This window comes from Astatotilapia calliptera, chromosome 20 (assembly GCF_900246225.1).
Source record: "Astatotilapia calliptera chromosome 20, fAstCal1.2, whole genome shotgun sequence".
NCBI classification, from domain to species: Eukaryota; Metazoa; Chordata; class Actinopteri; order Cichliformes; family Cichlidae; genus Astatotilapia; species Astatotilapia calliptera.
Window position 1 is genome coordinate 14550868 of NC_039321.1, and position 15495 is coordinate 14566362.

At 42.2% G+C, this 15495-nt stretch overlaps 1 protein-coding gene across 5 annotated transcripts in view; it reads right to left on the minus strand.

Moving 5' to 3' along the window:
• Nucleotides 1-15495, minus strand: part of atp2b3b (ATPase plasma membrane Ca2+ transporting 3b) — a 103218-nt gene that overhangs the window by 15476 nt on the left and 72247 nt on the right. For all 5 annotated transcript variants that reach the window (XM_026155336.1, XM_026155338.1, XM_026155341.1 and 2 more), the window contains 5 exons: nt 14474-14561; nt 14276-14382; nt 13707-13898; nt 5320-5533; nt 3758-3969 (listed from right to left, as the gene is read on the minus strand). In XM_026155336.1, coding sequence (XP_026011121.1) covers nt 3758-3969; nt 5320-5533; nt 13707-13898; nt 14276-14382; nt 14474-14561 — 813 coding nt within the window. The remainder of the gene's footprint in view (nt 1-3757; nt 3970-5319; nt 5534-13706; nt 13899-14275; nt 14383-14473; nt 14562-15495) is intronic.

Below are 15495 nucleotides of genomic sequence, written 5' to 3' on the forward strand. Positions count from 1 at the left end.
GTCGGGTCCCCTAGACCGGCCATAACAATAATCTTTTCTCAAGGTTGTCGATAGTATGCTGCAGTCTAACTTGAACTCATCTGCAGAAGTGGTTTTTTTTGGTCTTGTTAAAGGTAAACCTTGTTAGAGAAACCATAGTTGGCAAGCACAGCAGTAATGCATATCTTGTAGCTGATCACCAGGTTTGCACAGATCTTAAGAATGATTCTGGGAAACGCTCCAAATTCCTTAGTTGTCTTGGCTGCCATTTGACAGCTTAAAGCTTCAGCTCCCTCCACAGCTTTTCTACAGGACTGAGGTCTGACTTCTAGATAGACCTTTATGTGGTTCTTCTTTAGCCACTCCTTTGTTGGCTTAGTGGTGTGTTTTAGGTTACTGTCATGCTGGAGAACCCATCCATTGCCCATTTTCAGTATTCTGGCTCAGGTAATTTGTCCTGTACGCTTAGCACAAATACAGCCCCAGAGCATAATGGTTCTACCTCTGTGCTTGAGGGTGGGGATGATGCTCTTTGGATCATAAAAGCATTTATATTGCTTCATTTGACCACAGCACTTTATTCCAAACCTTCTCTGAATCATTTAGATGGTTACTGGCAAATTTAACACAGGCGACTGTGGCTCAAGAGATGGCAGTTCGTCTTGTAATCAGAAGGTTGCCAGTTCGAGCCCCGGCTCCGACAGTCTCGGTCATGGTGTCCTTGGGCAAGACTACTGGTGGCGCCAGTGTCCGGCAGCCCTGCCTCTGCGCCCCAGGGCAGCTGTGGCTACAATGTAGCTTGCCATCACCAGTGTGTGAATGGGTGGATGACTGAATATAGTCTGGTCACAAAGTAACACTATACAAATACAGGCCATTTACCATTTTTTATATACATGTGCCTTCTTGAGCAGGAGGACCTTGTGGGTCTTGTCGCTGCAAGATTTCAATCCATTATGGTTTTTTCATCATTTGTCTCTGCTGTAGTAAATAGGCAAATATCAGCAAATAGGTTTGATAATAAATAATATCAACTCATTAATATTGTTAGATTTGTATTGTTGATTGTCATTTATGCTTAGAAATATTTAACCATATATGCTTAGAGGTGTATAATCATTTGTAGATAGAAAGGATGTCTCATCCTATTAACTCTGTGTAGAGGGGGGTGCATACATTCCTCTACTCAGAGTGTCCTGGCATGGATCACACTCCCTAGGAGAGTTTATCTTCTCCTTATTGATTTATGGTATAGCAAACACACGTATATCTGTTTGAGTATAAGAGCCTTTTGTTCAGACGTCCTGGCACCAGCCTTTGGGGAGTCTTCACAGGGTCACATCTTGACCTCACACACACACACACACACACACACACACACACACACACACACACACACACACACACACACACACAGTATTCTTTATTCACATGTATACCTATGTAGACGTCATATGTTAATGAACCTATGCATATTCATGTAACCTCAATAAAAGAACAGTGGTACGGGAGAACGGACGAGAGCAACTGGGGTCAAGCGAAGGAACGGCGTTTGTCCGGTCTCTCCCGTGCACGAGAAACATGAAGAACTTTGCCTACTCGTGTCTTGCGTAATTGTCTTGTGTAATTATATTGTCCTTAACGTTCCAGCGGATAGGTTCAAGCTACAAACCTATCAAATATACTGGCCTAAAATGTATAAGGCCATCTGCACCCAAAAGCCTGTATCAGGCCAGCTCTGATAAAATGTCCTTTATTTCAGGACATTTTATCAGTCTTGCAGTCTTTTGTACAACACAAAAGACTGCAAGTGTTTTAGTCTTATTGCTGCAGGGAAAACACTCAACATTGACAAATAGAATATGTTCCTGCTGCAGTGTGCTGATTTAAACGAATGAGATTTGAGTTTAATGGAGTATATAGTCACTGAACACTTTAGTAATTTTTTGTATTTCCCAGATTTCTTTGAGTGTGGATTCTTCTGATTCCAAAAACAATCAACTGGAGAAGAGGCTTGCAGTTGCCCTTTACTGGGAGATGAAGCTTTTTTGTTTGTTTGTTTTATAGAAACAGGAAAACATGGAGTGGGCTTTGAGAAGAGTGAGTGAAATCATATGACCTCCATATATGTGAAATATATTACTTTAACTTATCTTCAACCATCAGATGTACTGCTCTTGTGTCACCCTGCAAATATTTGTTGGTTTCTAAAAGCACACTTAGATCAAGTGACACGAGTTAAAACTTTGCATGAACTCTGAACTCTTCTACAAGTACAACCTCTTCTACTTTTTCCAGATTATCTGTGATACAGATAAAAACATCAACATTACATAATCATACAATGCTGCTCTTAAAACTGGATTTTACCACTACTTGAGTTGTGGAAACTTCTGGACCCCTGGAGATCTGTGACCCCTGGGCAGATTCATCTTTGGTAACTCAGACTTGATTGTAAGCTGAGAACAGGGAATCTCTGCCATATTAGGCAGAGCAGTCAGTCTGCCCCAACTTACATTACTGTGTAAAAAGATGTATATAATGTATAGAACTAAACTTTAAGAGTAATTATTCCAAAACAATATATGTGGCTTGCTCAAACCACTTCTTTAAGCTCAAAGTAAAGCAGCACTCTTATGTCCTCTAAGGTCTACATGCCTCAGTGGATGTACCAACAGCACTTGATCATTTACACGTGGAATAAGGCTTATCAGTGACACTGCCATCTTTGGACCAACCCAGAGAGTCAGAAATCACACTGTGAATACGATCCATCATATCACATATAATATCATTTTGTAGCTTTCTTACTTATTTCTTCCTCTTTCACCTCTCTCAAGCTGCTTCCACTCTTCAGATCTCTCTGATTTTATTTTAATACAAATCTGTTTTTTCATCACTATTATACCCCAAATCCCTGCTCCTCCCCTCAAGCCCCCCCTCTCTTGTTTTTCTCTACCCAGGGTAACAACAAGCACCGTAGAGTTCTGAAAATATTCTTCTTCTTTCTTCCCTCCTCTCAGTCTCTCTTTGTTTTCTTGTCTGTATTTCTGTGTACACAGAGTTCCTTTCTCATTGCATTGCTAATGTGTTCAGCATGAGTCAATTGATCCAAATATGGACTGAATCTATAAAAGTGACCAAAACAGCAAAATAAATGACTAAAATATAAAACCCAGTTACAGTCTCACTTCTTTTGGGAACATTACTTTTTACCCCAAACTAAACTATGTTGTAATCCTTTACCAAACTGTTGAGAAGAGACATTCATTTATGTCTCACTATAAATAATTATGATACAAAAAATAATTTAGAGTTCTGGATATGGAAATGTTAAAATAAATCACATGTCAGTGACATGCCATTTATGTAATGAAGTTCCAGTAAAAAAAACATGTGTTTTGTAGACTATGAGCTTCCATTGCTAGTCTTGCATCTTAGAATAGAACTTAACTGAACCAAATGCAAATGGTCATTTTTAATAAGAATTCATCCCTCATACGGTTATTATAAAGGTGAGAACCTTAGCCATAAATCCAACCCAAGCTATTTTTGTAGCATGCTGTAAACACTTTAATTTCATGGACTTAAGTGTGACATTTTAACACTGGAGTCTGTGAGGTTTGATTCACTCTTGAAACAGCCACAAGTGGTCATTGGAGGAATTAGTTTTTGGCACTTGAATAACACAGTATGCTGTACCATAAGAAGGACAAAACATCAGCGGCTCAAAATTTCCTCTATGAAATACTAAAAGGTGTTAAAGGATTAACCTGACCTGCACAGCAAAAGTTCCCAAAACAATGGAGCAGAAGATTGGGTTAGAAAAAATGCCATCAAAAACATTTCTCTCTCCATGGATTTTGCGAGCATTGATCTCGTTGAAAAGCTGCATGAGGACAAAGGTGTTGAAGATAATGGTGTAGTGCTCAGAGGGCGGGGAGTGAAGCGGAGCATTACGACCACTGTCAATGTTGAACATTCGTTCGCCTGGAGAGCACAGAAAAAAGGAAGAAATAAAAGAACATTCAGACTTGGTCTTAGTAGTAAGATTATAGACAGGTTTAGGTTAGGGCTAGCATGGCCAATTAATTCGGGATGTTACCATGCTGCCAAAAAACAATTTTAAGTACATAAAGTCACAAAGAAAGGTGCAGTTGAGTGTGTTATATTATTCTAAAAATTTTCTAAGGTTTTCTTCCATATTGCCAAACCCTACTTCTGAACTCGCTAGTCCTCAGTGCAACACAATATTTTACCTCAATGATATAACACACTGTTGGCATTAAAGAAATTGTTCATATTTATTTGATAGATTCCAAACTGAGCATGTAAATGGGAATTTTCTTCACACATAAAAGTTATGGAGTTCCACAGGGTTCTGTGCTGGGACTAATATTGTTTCACTTAGACAATATTATTAGAAAAAATTATAAATTTTCATTCTTTCTCCATGAAACCAGATGATACAAATCAGCTAGTAAAACTACAGGTATGTCTTAAAGCCCTAAATGCCTGAATTTACTTCTTTAAAAAACTGAATGGCAATGGGCCTAGAAAGAACAACCATGTATTAGCTTATGCAGTGGCTCCTTTTAAAATCCAGAATTGAATTTAAAATCCTTTTCCTCATAAATTTTTTTTTAACAAGTCATACTTTAAAGAACTCATAGTACATTATTATCCAATCAAAGCACCAAGAATGCACGCTTACTTGTAGTTCCTAGAATTTTTAAAAGTACAAAGGAAGACAGAGCCTTTAGTTGAGGCTCCTGTGGAATCCAGTTTGGATGTGAAAGAAATACACTCTCTAATTTTCTGATGAGAAACTTGCCTTTTTGATAAAAAGTTATTGTTAGGTGACATGATAGGTGTCCTTTGTGTCTCTCTGTTCTCTTCCCTTTCCCCTCACTCTTAACTGGCCATGGTAAATGATCGCCCTACCCTGACCCTGGTTCTTCAAGAGGTTTCTTCCCGTTAAAAGGCAGTTTTTCCTTCCCATCAAATGTTTCCTAACAGGGGATGTTGCTATTTCTTTCTAATATTGTCGTACATATTAGCCTACAATACAAAGTGTTTTTAGGTGACTACTGTCGTATATTGGGAATATAGAAATAAAATGTAATTGAATTGATTAACCTCTTAAGCCCCAATGCCCCCCTGATACGGGGGCAAAAGGCAGGAGATCAGTTAGGCTTGGGGCTTAAGAGGTTAAGGTTAGCATAAAGGGAAGGATATCCTTAAGTTATACCCTTAAGTATCCTGAGCCTGTGTATCAACCAGTACTCAATCTGAGTATATAGCCTGTATGTGTGTTTATTTTTAAGTGTATTTCTGTACCTATGAACAGCAGGGTAAAGATGATGACCAGCTGGTACACTCCATGGCCCAGGATGTTCTTCATCATGGTCAGTGAAATGAGCGGGTTGTTCCGGCCATAAGGCTTTCGTAGCAACAGGGCCTCAGTGGGGGGCTCGGTAGCAAGGGCCAGAGAAGCAAACGTGTCCATGATCAGATTTACCCACAGCATCTGCACCGCCTTCAGGGGAGAGTCCTGCAGAGAGATTTGCAACCATGGGTTGGTATCACAAATCGTGCATAAAGTTCTCCTGCAGTAATTTATTTCTTCTACAGTTGGAATTACTAATTATTTTATTAATTGTCTATGTGTGTCTGCGTGGTAAAAGTAATCTAAAAGTGACTGTAAGGTTGCTGAGGACAGACTGTCTGCAGTTAAATTCGTTTTGTATTTTCCATTTGTTTTTATTTAGTTTAACATTTTTATCGTCAGTTAATTTCAGAGTAGGTTTACTAATTTAACTTTTGTTTTTATATGTGTGTGTAGGTTCTCGGTCATTCTGTCATGAATCGCTGTACGGTAGGCAGGAGTTGGACCCAAAATGCAGGCACTCAGGCACGAGGTTTAAACACAAAGAACTCAGCTTTATTTGCTGGCAGGAGTTAGGATGCCTGGGTCGTTGACCCAGGGTTTTTGAGTTTATTATATTATTTATCATTTCTAATCTTGGGTTTCTTTGTTAGAGTTCTCTTTTATGGTTTATGTCTCTGTGCATCGTTAGTTGCTGTCTCCCCTGTCTGCGATATCCCCGTATCCAGTCAATGTCTGTGTCTGTCCTGGTCCCACGTCTCTGTTCCCTCTGTTGCAGTGCCTGCGTGTGAGTCTGTGTCTTTAGTTCAGTCTGTGTTATGTTTCCTGTTTTATTTTGAAGGTCCATGTCTGATGTTAATGTATCTGGTTTCGCTTCCCCTTGTCTCGTTAGGCCTGATTTGCCCCAGCTGTGTTTCCCTCCTGTTACCCATTCCCTGCCTGATTGCTCCCTCTGTGTATTTAAGCCCTGTGTTTCTCTGTGTCCGTGTCGTGATCTACCCTCATTCATGCTGTGTGGCCTGAAAATATTCCTGCCCTGCCCTGCCCTGCCCTGCCCTGCCCTGCCCTGCCCTGCCCTGCCCTGCCCTGCCCTGCCCTGCCCTTCCCTTGCCTGCCTGCCTGCCTGCCTTTCCTGCCTGCCTTTCCTGCCTGCACACAGCCGGACAGCAGGAGAAAGTCATACAAAAGCAAACTAAACTGGAAACTCACAAACTAAACTCACAGTGAGACACAGGGATATCCCAAGGTAAGTTTTCTGTTCCACATTCGGAACAGAAAACAAAAGCAGTGCACAGTAAACACCGGAGCCCAAGAAAACAGCCCAAACACAGTTCAGTTCAGGGGGCCGACCGTGCGGACGGCTACGGCGGCGGCGTGGAAACAGTTCAGGCGGCTGACCGTGCGGACAGCAACGGCGGCGGCGACTCAGACGAAGGAGATCTTGGGGAAGAGCTGGCCATGCAAGGTGTGGACGAGGAAGTGGCGAGTCAACCGCAGGACCAGACCACACGGCAGCTTAGCAGCTGCGGGACCAGAGGAAGCTGAAGCTGACGCTGCAGACGAAGATCTTCATCTTCGTCTGCAGCCTCGGATGAGGCTGGACCAGACGTGGATGAAGACTCGGATGAGGCTGGACCAGACGAGGATGAAGACTCGGATGAGGCTGGACCAGACGAGGATTAAGCTGGACCAGGCCGTAGCATCTTGGACCCTCCAGCGGAGACGAGGAGGTTCTGGCCAGGCTGACCTGAACCCCCAGCGGAGACGAGGAGCGGCTGGAGAGGTTCCCCTGAACCCCCAGCAGAGACGAGGAGCGGCTCAAGGGGTTCTCCTGAACCCCCAGCGGAGACGAGGAAGTGCTGGCCGGGCTCACCAGAACCCCCAGCGGAGACGAGGAAGAGCTGACCGGGCTCACCGGAACCCCAAGCGGACGAGGTAGATGGCGGCGCGGGAGCCGCAGAGTGCTTAATCTGCTCACTCGAGCCTCCAGCAGGAGCAGATGCAGGGCTAGAGGGTGTGGGGACCCCTGACTGAACATTAGGCTGACTAGGTGGGTGAGTGTGTGGCTGACCAGGGAACTGAATTGCTACAAGGGACTGAACTGAAGTCTGAACTGGCACAGGGGACTTTGGGGTCCCTAAGGACCCCAAAGCGCTTTACACTACATTCAGTAATTCACCCATTCACACACACATTCACACACTGGCAATGGCAAGCTATACTGATGGCTGTAGTGATGGCTGATGGCTGTAGTGAGAGTGGTGAAAATGGAGTAGGTGGTGGAGTTGATGACTGCACAGGAAAATGAACTAGGGGTGACTGCACAGGAAACCGAACTAGAGGTATTAATGACGATTGGGGAGAAAGTGGAGCTGGTGGTTGAGTAGATGACTGAGCTGGAAACTGAGCGGCGACTGGGCGACAGACTGTACTGAAGGAGACTGAAGTGCTACAGGGAACTGAACTGGTGGCTGCTGAGCTGCAGGAGACTGAACTGGGGACTGTAGTGACGGTTGTGGTGACAGGGACATGGGAGACTGAGCTACAGGGAGTGGAGACACTGAAGACGGAGTTATGAGTAGCAGGGCTATAGGCTGTGCTGCGGGCAGCAGTGACGATGGTGGTGGAGGTGTAACGGGTGGAGGAGTGGCCGAATTGGTTGCGGGCCGGGCGGCTAATGGCTCAGCCACAGAGTGCATTAATGGCAGGGCTATAGGTTGAATGACTGACTGAGTAGCAGCCTGAATGGCTGAGTGTAGTGATGGTTGTGGTGGAAGAGAAGCAGCTGGTAGTGTGGATGATGGAGCTAAGGGCGACTGAGTGGCAGACCGAACTGATGACTGAAGCAATGGTAGAGGTGAAAATGGAGCTTGTGGTGGAGTTAATGACTGTGCTAGCGGGGACACAGGAGACGCAGCTAAGAGAGCTACAGGAGGCTGGGCAGCTAAGAGAGCTTCAGGAGGCTGGGCAGATTCACATTACTATCCGTAGCACAAAACACAACCCCTGAATGAATAGTCCCACGGTTCGACACAGAAAAAGAGAGTTTATGGGAGTGAGGAGAGAAAGTCAGGAGAGAATGGAGCCAGCTAAGAAGAGGAGGATGTCCTCCCCTGTGTGGGAACATTTTGATTTTATTCCTCCCAACAAGGTATGTAAATTTCTACAGAAGATGTATTTTCATAATACTGATGGTGCAATACAATTTATGTTAAGGGGCTTTACTTTTGTACAAGGTGAAGTGTTTGCTATGTGCCAGGGAGCTGGGATATAACAACATCAGATGTGCACCTTGTTAGGCCTCTGGCTTACCACCACATATTTTAAACGCAATGCAGGTTTCTGTAGAGGAAACCCTAGATGTGCCATGGGCACATTCTTTACATGGAGGAAGGGGAAAGTAAAACTCTTGGCTCTTATAAAGGGACAGCACCTAGCCACTGGTACAGACACCAACTAGGGATGAACAGAATGACAAACAGTGCTGAGGAGTAACTAGGGATGGGTACCGGTATCCGGTGCCATGATGGCACCGGTTCTGACATAAACGGTAGTAACCAGACCGAAAAGCAGCACACATTTCGGTGCTTTATTTCGGTGCTTTATTTCAGTGCTTTTTTTTTCTGAGCTGTGATACACTTTAGATTCTAGCCAATCATTTTACGTTTCCGAGGACAGTAGGCAGGTCCAGGTACGTACGTACGTTCTTTTAGAGCAGAGCTACAGATTAAAAATGCCCTAGGCGAAGCGGTCAAAAGTCTGGCTGTACTTCACAGCAAAAGATGCAAACTCAGCAGCAACAAGTGCTTTAAGCTGATACTGTGATACTGTCAAAGGAGGTAACACCTCAAATCCGATGAAACACCTGGCGACGCATAGCGTTTTTTTTTAAAAGCCGAGAAATGCGCCGTATTTGATAGCTTGCTGCGAGACCTCACACCGTGCACATCTACTGCGGGTGGGTTGCCAGTTATCGGACCCGGAGCAACATCCCCCAAAAACCCGAAGAATAAAGTCCTGGCCCCTAGCCCTGCCAGTGTAGCAGAAATGATGACGGATGATGATGGCAGCAGCCGCCGTTCTTCTCTGCGTGAGTAGCTTAATGTTGTTCGTGTGTAATTTACGTTGAGTAGGCTATTAAATTAATGCATGTAAGGTGAACTAACAAACATCATCATAGCTACATGCGGCTGTCTTCTTGTTTGATGGCAGACACTCCCTTCACCATGGCCAAAAAGGCTAAAATGACCAAAGAAAAAGTGGAAAACAGTTAAACATGAGAGGTTTTTGGACAAAGTTTGTGTTTTTTCCATTGTTTAAGCACTGCTTCCAGCCAAGAGTGATACCATATATGCCCCATAGCTGCAGAAAAGGCTAACATTGTTATCGTTTTACAAAAAAACAGCTGAACATGAGAGGTTTTTGGACCAATTTTGTGTTCTCCATTCTTCAAGCACCGGTTTGAGCACCGTTTAAGCACCGGCACCGTTTCAAAAGTACCGGTTTGGCACTGGTATCGGATAAAACCTAAACAATACCCATCCCTAGGAGTAACACAATACATGTACCGGCGTTACGTATTTAAAATACAAAATATGAGTAACTGTAGTGCGTTACAGTTACCGTTTAAATAGGTGATAATTAGAATACAGTTACTTTGTTGAAATAAACGGTTTATACGGCAGTCTTTTCCTGTTTCATATGTTAGGCTCTTAGGCTCCCTCTTTAATTTTGGATTCTTAAACGCATTGCCAGAAACCCAAAGAAAACATGCGAGAGGCTCTAGTGTAAGCATCCTGTTAATGTTGGTGGCATCAGTTATAAATGTGTCACTTCAGTCTCTTTGATGTACTATTGCTTGCTGTGTGATTTCTTACTATTACTGAAGGCTACTCACCACCGAGCTAACATTGTTAGCTGGCGTTAGCTAAGGTCAGTTCACAGACTACAGACTGTTAGACTTGATGGACAGCATTAACAACCTGCTAGCTGCAAACAATCATGTAGAGTTCTGAAAGCAGACAAAAAGAAAACATATTACTGATGAAAAGGTTTTCTATACGAAATCACTGCAAGAAGTGCAGCCTTACCTACTGTTTTTTTTACTGTTACTTATTATTTATATCTTTAACATGTTTCTTTCCACATGTTTCTTTTTCCATAGCCGACAGCACCTCTGTCACTGTGGACGGGTCACTGTCACATGTTGAAATGTAAACTGATGCAGTTTTAGAATGCTCAAAAACAGCTGAATTTAATTTTTTCATCTAGATTTTAATAGTACAGAATATAGCCATTTTTAAATATGTTTCCAGCTTGTTTCTAATGATATGATACAGTATGAAAGCATGTAATGTGAGATAAAAAGATATATGATCTGATACTCTTTTGCAAACTGACCAGAACCATTGGTGTCCTATAATAGTCCACTCTCAGTGAAGTAGTGTGTGTGGCTGTCATCTCCAAGAACAGGAACTATTCTTTGAGAACTAGCCTTCTTTCTAGTTACAGCACCTCTTCCATTGTGTCTGCCTGCAATGGCAGATCTAGAAAATTGTACTTTACATTGGGTGGGGGCAAATCAGTCTAGGCAGGGTGGCACATACCTCTTAGTGAAGTATGTGGAAATCTGCCTGGTCTCCTCTGAGTTTCAGCCATGACTTAGGGACTGAAAGCAGCAGTTGCCCAGCTGACCGGAGGGAACTAGTGGTTACATAAGGCTTCAACAAATCTGACAAATAAACGGGGCCAAACCATTTAAGGATTTAAAAATCAATAAAAGAACTTTAAAACTGATCCTAAATTTGATTGGAAGCCAATGTAGAGAGGCCAAATGTGGTCGAACTTTCTTCTACCAATTAAAAATCAAGCCACAGCATTTTGAACTAATTGTAAGACCAGCCCCTATTAAAATGGAATTACAGTAATCCAGGCGTGAAGTAATAAAGGCATGAATTACAGTTTCTAAGTTACATTTGGAGAGAAAGGGCTTGCCTTCGATAGACGTCTGAGGTGGTAGAATGCTGATTTTACCACCCCATTCATGTAGTCATCAAAGGTAAGTGCAGAATCGATCTTTACTCCAAGATTTATGTTTGAACTATTCAAATGAGAGGTCAGAACAGCGAAATCAACATCTGGAGGGTTGGAAAATTGATTTGGGCCAAGTAAAATCGCTTCCGTTTTACGATCGTTAAAATTAAAACTTTTGTTAGACAGGTATGATTTAAACCTCAACAGTGCCAAGTCAGAAATTCCCACACAATGGTGAAGGTGGGAGATCAATAGATTGTGATCCACTGTGTCGAAGGCAGCGGTCATGTCCAATAAGACCAGCACTGCATATTTACCACGATCAGCAGCTACCAGAACATCATTGATAACTCTTACAAGGGCTGTCTCCGTGCTGTGAAAAGGCTTAAAACCGGATTGAAAAATTTCAGACAACTGGAAGTCATTCAAGTAGTCCATCAGCTGAGTATAAACAATCCTTTCCAAGATCTTACTTAGAAAAGGAAGCTTAGAGATAGGTCTAAAATTTGACATGATTGAGGTATCTAAGCCAGGTTTCCTAAGCAAGGGATGTATAACTGCATGCTTAAACTCACTAGGTACTTGACCAGACAGAAGAGTAGTGTTAATAATGTTCAGAATGTGAGGTCCAATAATACGAAATACCTTTTGGAGAAAGCGGGGAGGAACCACATCATTCGGAGAACCACACGGTTTAGCATTTAACACCAGTTTCTCTAAATCAGGCAGAGCAATTGGTAGGAAGGTGGATAGCAAACATGAGCACGAAACATGCTTAGAAGGGTCGGCAATAGGAGTTGGAGGTCTCATGCTTTCAACCTTGTCCACAAAGAAATTAATAAACTTATTACACAAAGCCTCAGAGGACGGCACGGAAGCATAGCAAGTACAGAATTTATAGTGTTATACAGAACACAAGGGCTATGCCAGTTTTCTTCCGAGTGGCTGCTACTCAGAAGAAAAAACAAACAAAAAAGAAAAACAAAATTAAGTGCACGGTGAAAACTAAATGTCTGAGATGACCTTTAGTACAAATGTACAAGTTACGTCTGACCCAAAAGCTCAGACTGCTTTCAAACATTGTTTCAGAGCATTTTTCTACACTTGGCTACCAATCTAATTGTTTGCAACATTGGCCAAATTCAATATAAGCATCAAGATGCTTGGAAGCATGATAGTTCCTTCTTCGTAATTAAAGATTGTTAAAGTTGTTCATAATACAGAAATACAAACATGTAGTCACTAGGGGTGGGCTTAAAAAATCGATTTTCCCAAATCAAAACTATTTTAGTTTGAATAATGCGATATCGATTCATTAAATCCTGTATAAATGTATTTTGCCAGAAACACCAGAATCTCAGGTTAAAGCTGACAAAACTATTTCAACAACCATCAAACAGCTAAAACAGCAAATAAGAGCAGGTAAACAGATTCCGCAAAAAGATGTAAACACAAAGCGCGGATCTCGCCGTTCACCCGGTGGCACATACGCGACACGCCATTGGGTGCCGAAAGTCGACATGTCACAGATTCTGAAACTGCAGGTTTTGTCACTCTCCCACCAAAATTCACTGAACCAGCAGCAATAGAAGATCAAAACTACGCTTCATGTTTGAAAAACATTAACATGATTTCTCTCTTGCTTTTGCTGTTCTGCTTCCACCAAGATAAAAATCATACTTCCTGCACAGCTATGTGTAGACCAGTTTACCATCAGAAATCTGTTTTCTGCATTATTCGTTTGCTTATCAAACACCAGTCTACGTTGTGCACAGCACTGTCGCCCGCTGTGTTTTTTTATTCAAAAATGACCTCCAACTAGAAAGTCTAATTTCTGCTGTTCAATATTGAAAAAAGTTTAGTTTTTACAAAATATGCCTAATTGCAAAATACTTACCTCTGCCTCTAATAAAACCCCTGCAAAAAGCCAGGCCAGGAAAATCTCCTTTATGTTTTTCTATGCTTTATCCTCAGTTACTTTGACACAATTTTGACTGTCTGAGTCAAAACTGAATCAAATCAAATCAGTTATAGAAATAGAAATCGATACCCAGCCCTAATAGCCCTATTACATAACTGTGCATTTCTAAGTTGATCATCATTACTTGTCAAACATATAGAAATGTTTCCAAGTGTCAGGACATCACTGCTTATATAAGCTTGGTGTACAAATGCATAAAAAAGCATTGTGCATTACGTTTGCCCTAGCAGGTATAAGTGAGCGACATTTACAGAAGTGATATCTGTGTGTGTGTGTAGGAAGGCACATGTGTCAGCATATATGTGTATTCATCTGTCTGTCTACCTGGGTGATACAGGCCCCGGTGAAGGCCACGATGACAGCCACTACGTTGACTGTGAGCTGGAACTGTAGAAACTTGGAGATGCTATCGTAGACGTTTCTTCCCCACATCACTGCCTTGACAATGCTGCTGAAGTTGTCATCAGTCAGGATAATGTCAGACGCCTCTTTAGCCACGTCCGTCCCTGCGATACCCTGACAGAGATTGAGACAGAGTGAGGGGGAGTCAGAGACTCATGACATGATTCATGCAAGCATTCAAGCATCCAAATTACTTTGGAGTGCTACTGTCTCAATATCATGCTGTCCTGCCTCCAAGTGCTACCACTTGGCATGAGTAAGAGCTGTGGCCAAAATAAAATGCACACTACTCAAAACACTTGTTATTACAAAGTACAATGGAAAATACTCTGTCCTTTACAGATTTATAATAGATGTATTTTATACATCTTGAATCATAAAAAGATTTACTTCAAAAATACAGAATAAGAGACTGATTACTACAAAAAATGTCATGACAGAAGCACATTAATCCCAAATAAACACTAATGGTGAACAGTATCTCAGGTTACCATGGCAAAGCCCACATCAGCCTTCTTCAAAGCTGGGCCGTCATTAGTTCCGTCTCCTGTTACTGCAACAACCTGCCTCTGTTCTACAACGCTGCTATCAATGATGCCTGGGTGCAAACACAAAGGAGGAAAAAAAACAGTTTTAATTGGCAGTGAATCGGTTTGTATATGAGTGTGTGTTTTGGTTTATGGACTCACCTTTAACCAAAGTGTGTTTATCAGTTGGTGAGGACCGAGCCAGCACGCGCAGTTTGGGCCAGATTTTATCGATACGCTCCTGTTCAATCTGTTAGTTTAAAACAAAGAAAAGCCATAAACTAGTCTCTGCTTTAACTACATGTCACTGTGGATTCAAAGCGTTAAACATGTTACAAAGGTGTGACTGACAGAAAAAAATAATAAGGAGAAGAAGCACTTGATTCTTATATACTGCCCTCCCTCATTCAGTGTAACCATCCTGTACCCTTGTATAGTGATCACTTACACACAGCATTTTTAAGTATACATTTAAATTCATACTCCATAGAAAACTAGAGCCACAGCACTAATCAACAGCCATCTATCCCATTAAGCATTCTGCTAAATTCAAAGCCTAAAGCTAAATAGGCGGGATAAAAGCATTGCCCATACAATTTTTTGCCTTTTATTGTGTACACTAACTACAGTGGATACAGCCATGCCAGAGGTAATCTGAACCTCTTTATATTGGTTGCAAACCTAAATAGCTTTCCTTTGATAATTTAACTGATTTTAGATGCCATCTTGGTGCAAGTGGACTATGAAAATAGAGTAGCTAATATTCTGTGTGCTGCATCCTGCATGCTCTGTCTAGGCATCTACCTCGCACAGTGTACTTCCTATAATTAGAATGCATCTGACTCCTAGTGTGTTTCATTTTAGATTTGTGAATTATTTGTGATTTGTGAATAGTTTCTCCTCCTGTCATGGTTTGGCAGCCCTCGCCAGTCGACCTTCACCCGATGTGTCTGTGTATTGTGTTTTGTTTTGGTCTTGGCTCCCCTCTGGTCCTCTATTTCCCTGTTTGTGTGTATTTGTTTTTGGACGTGTGTGTGTTTCCGGAAGTCCGGTTGCAAACGTCTGCAGACCCTGAAGATTTCCTGCGCTGAAGTCAGCCACACCTACTGCTCATCAGTTCTCGTCAGCTGCAGCTGCTTGTCATCGCGGGCAGCCTCCCTACTTAACTGTGTGGCTGAGCTTCA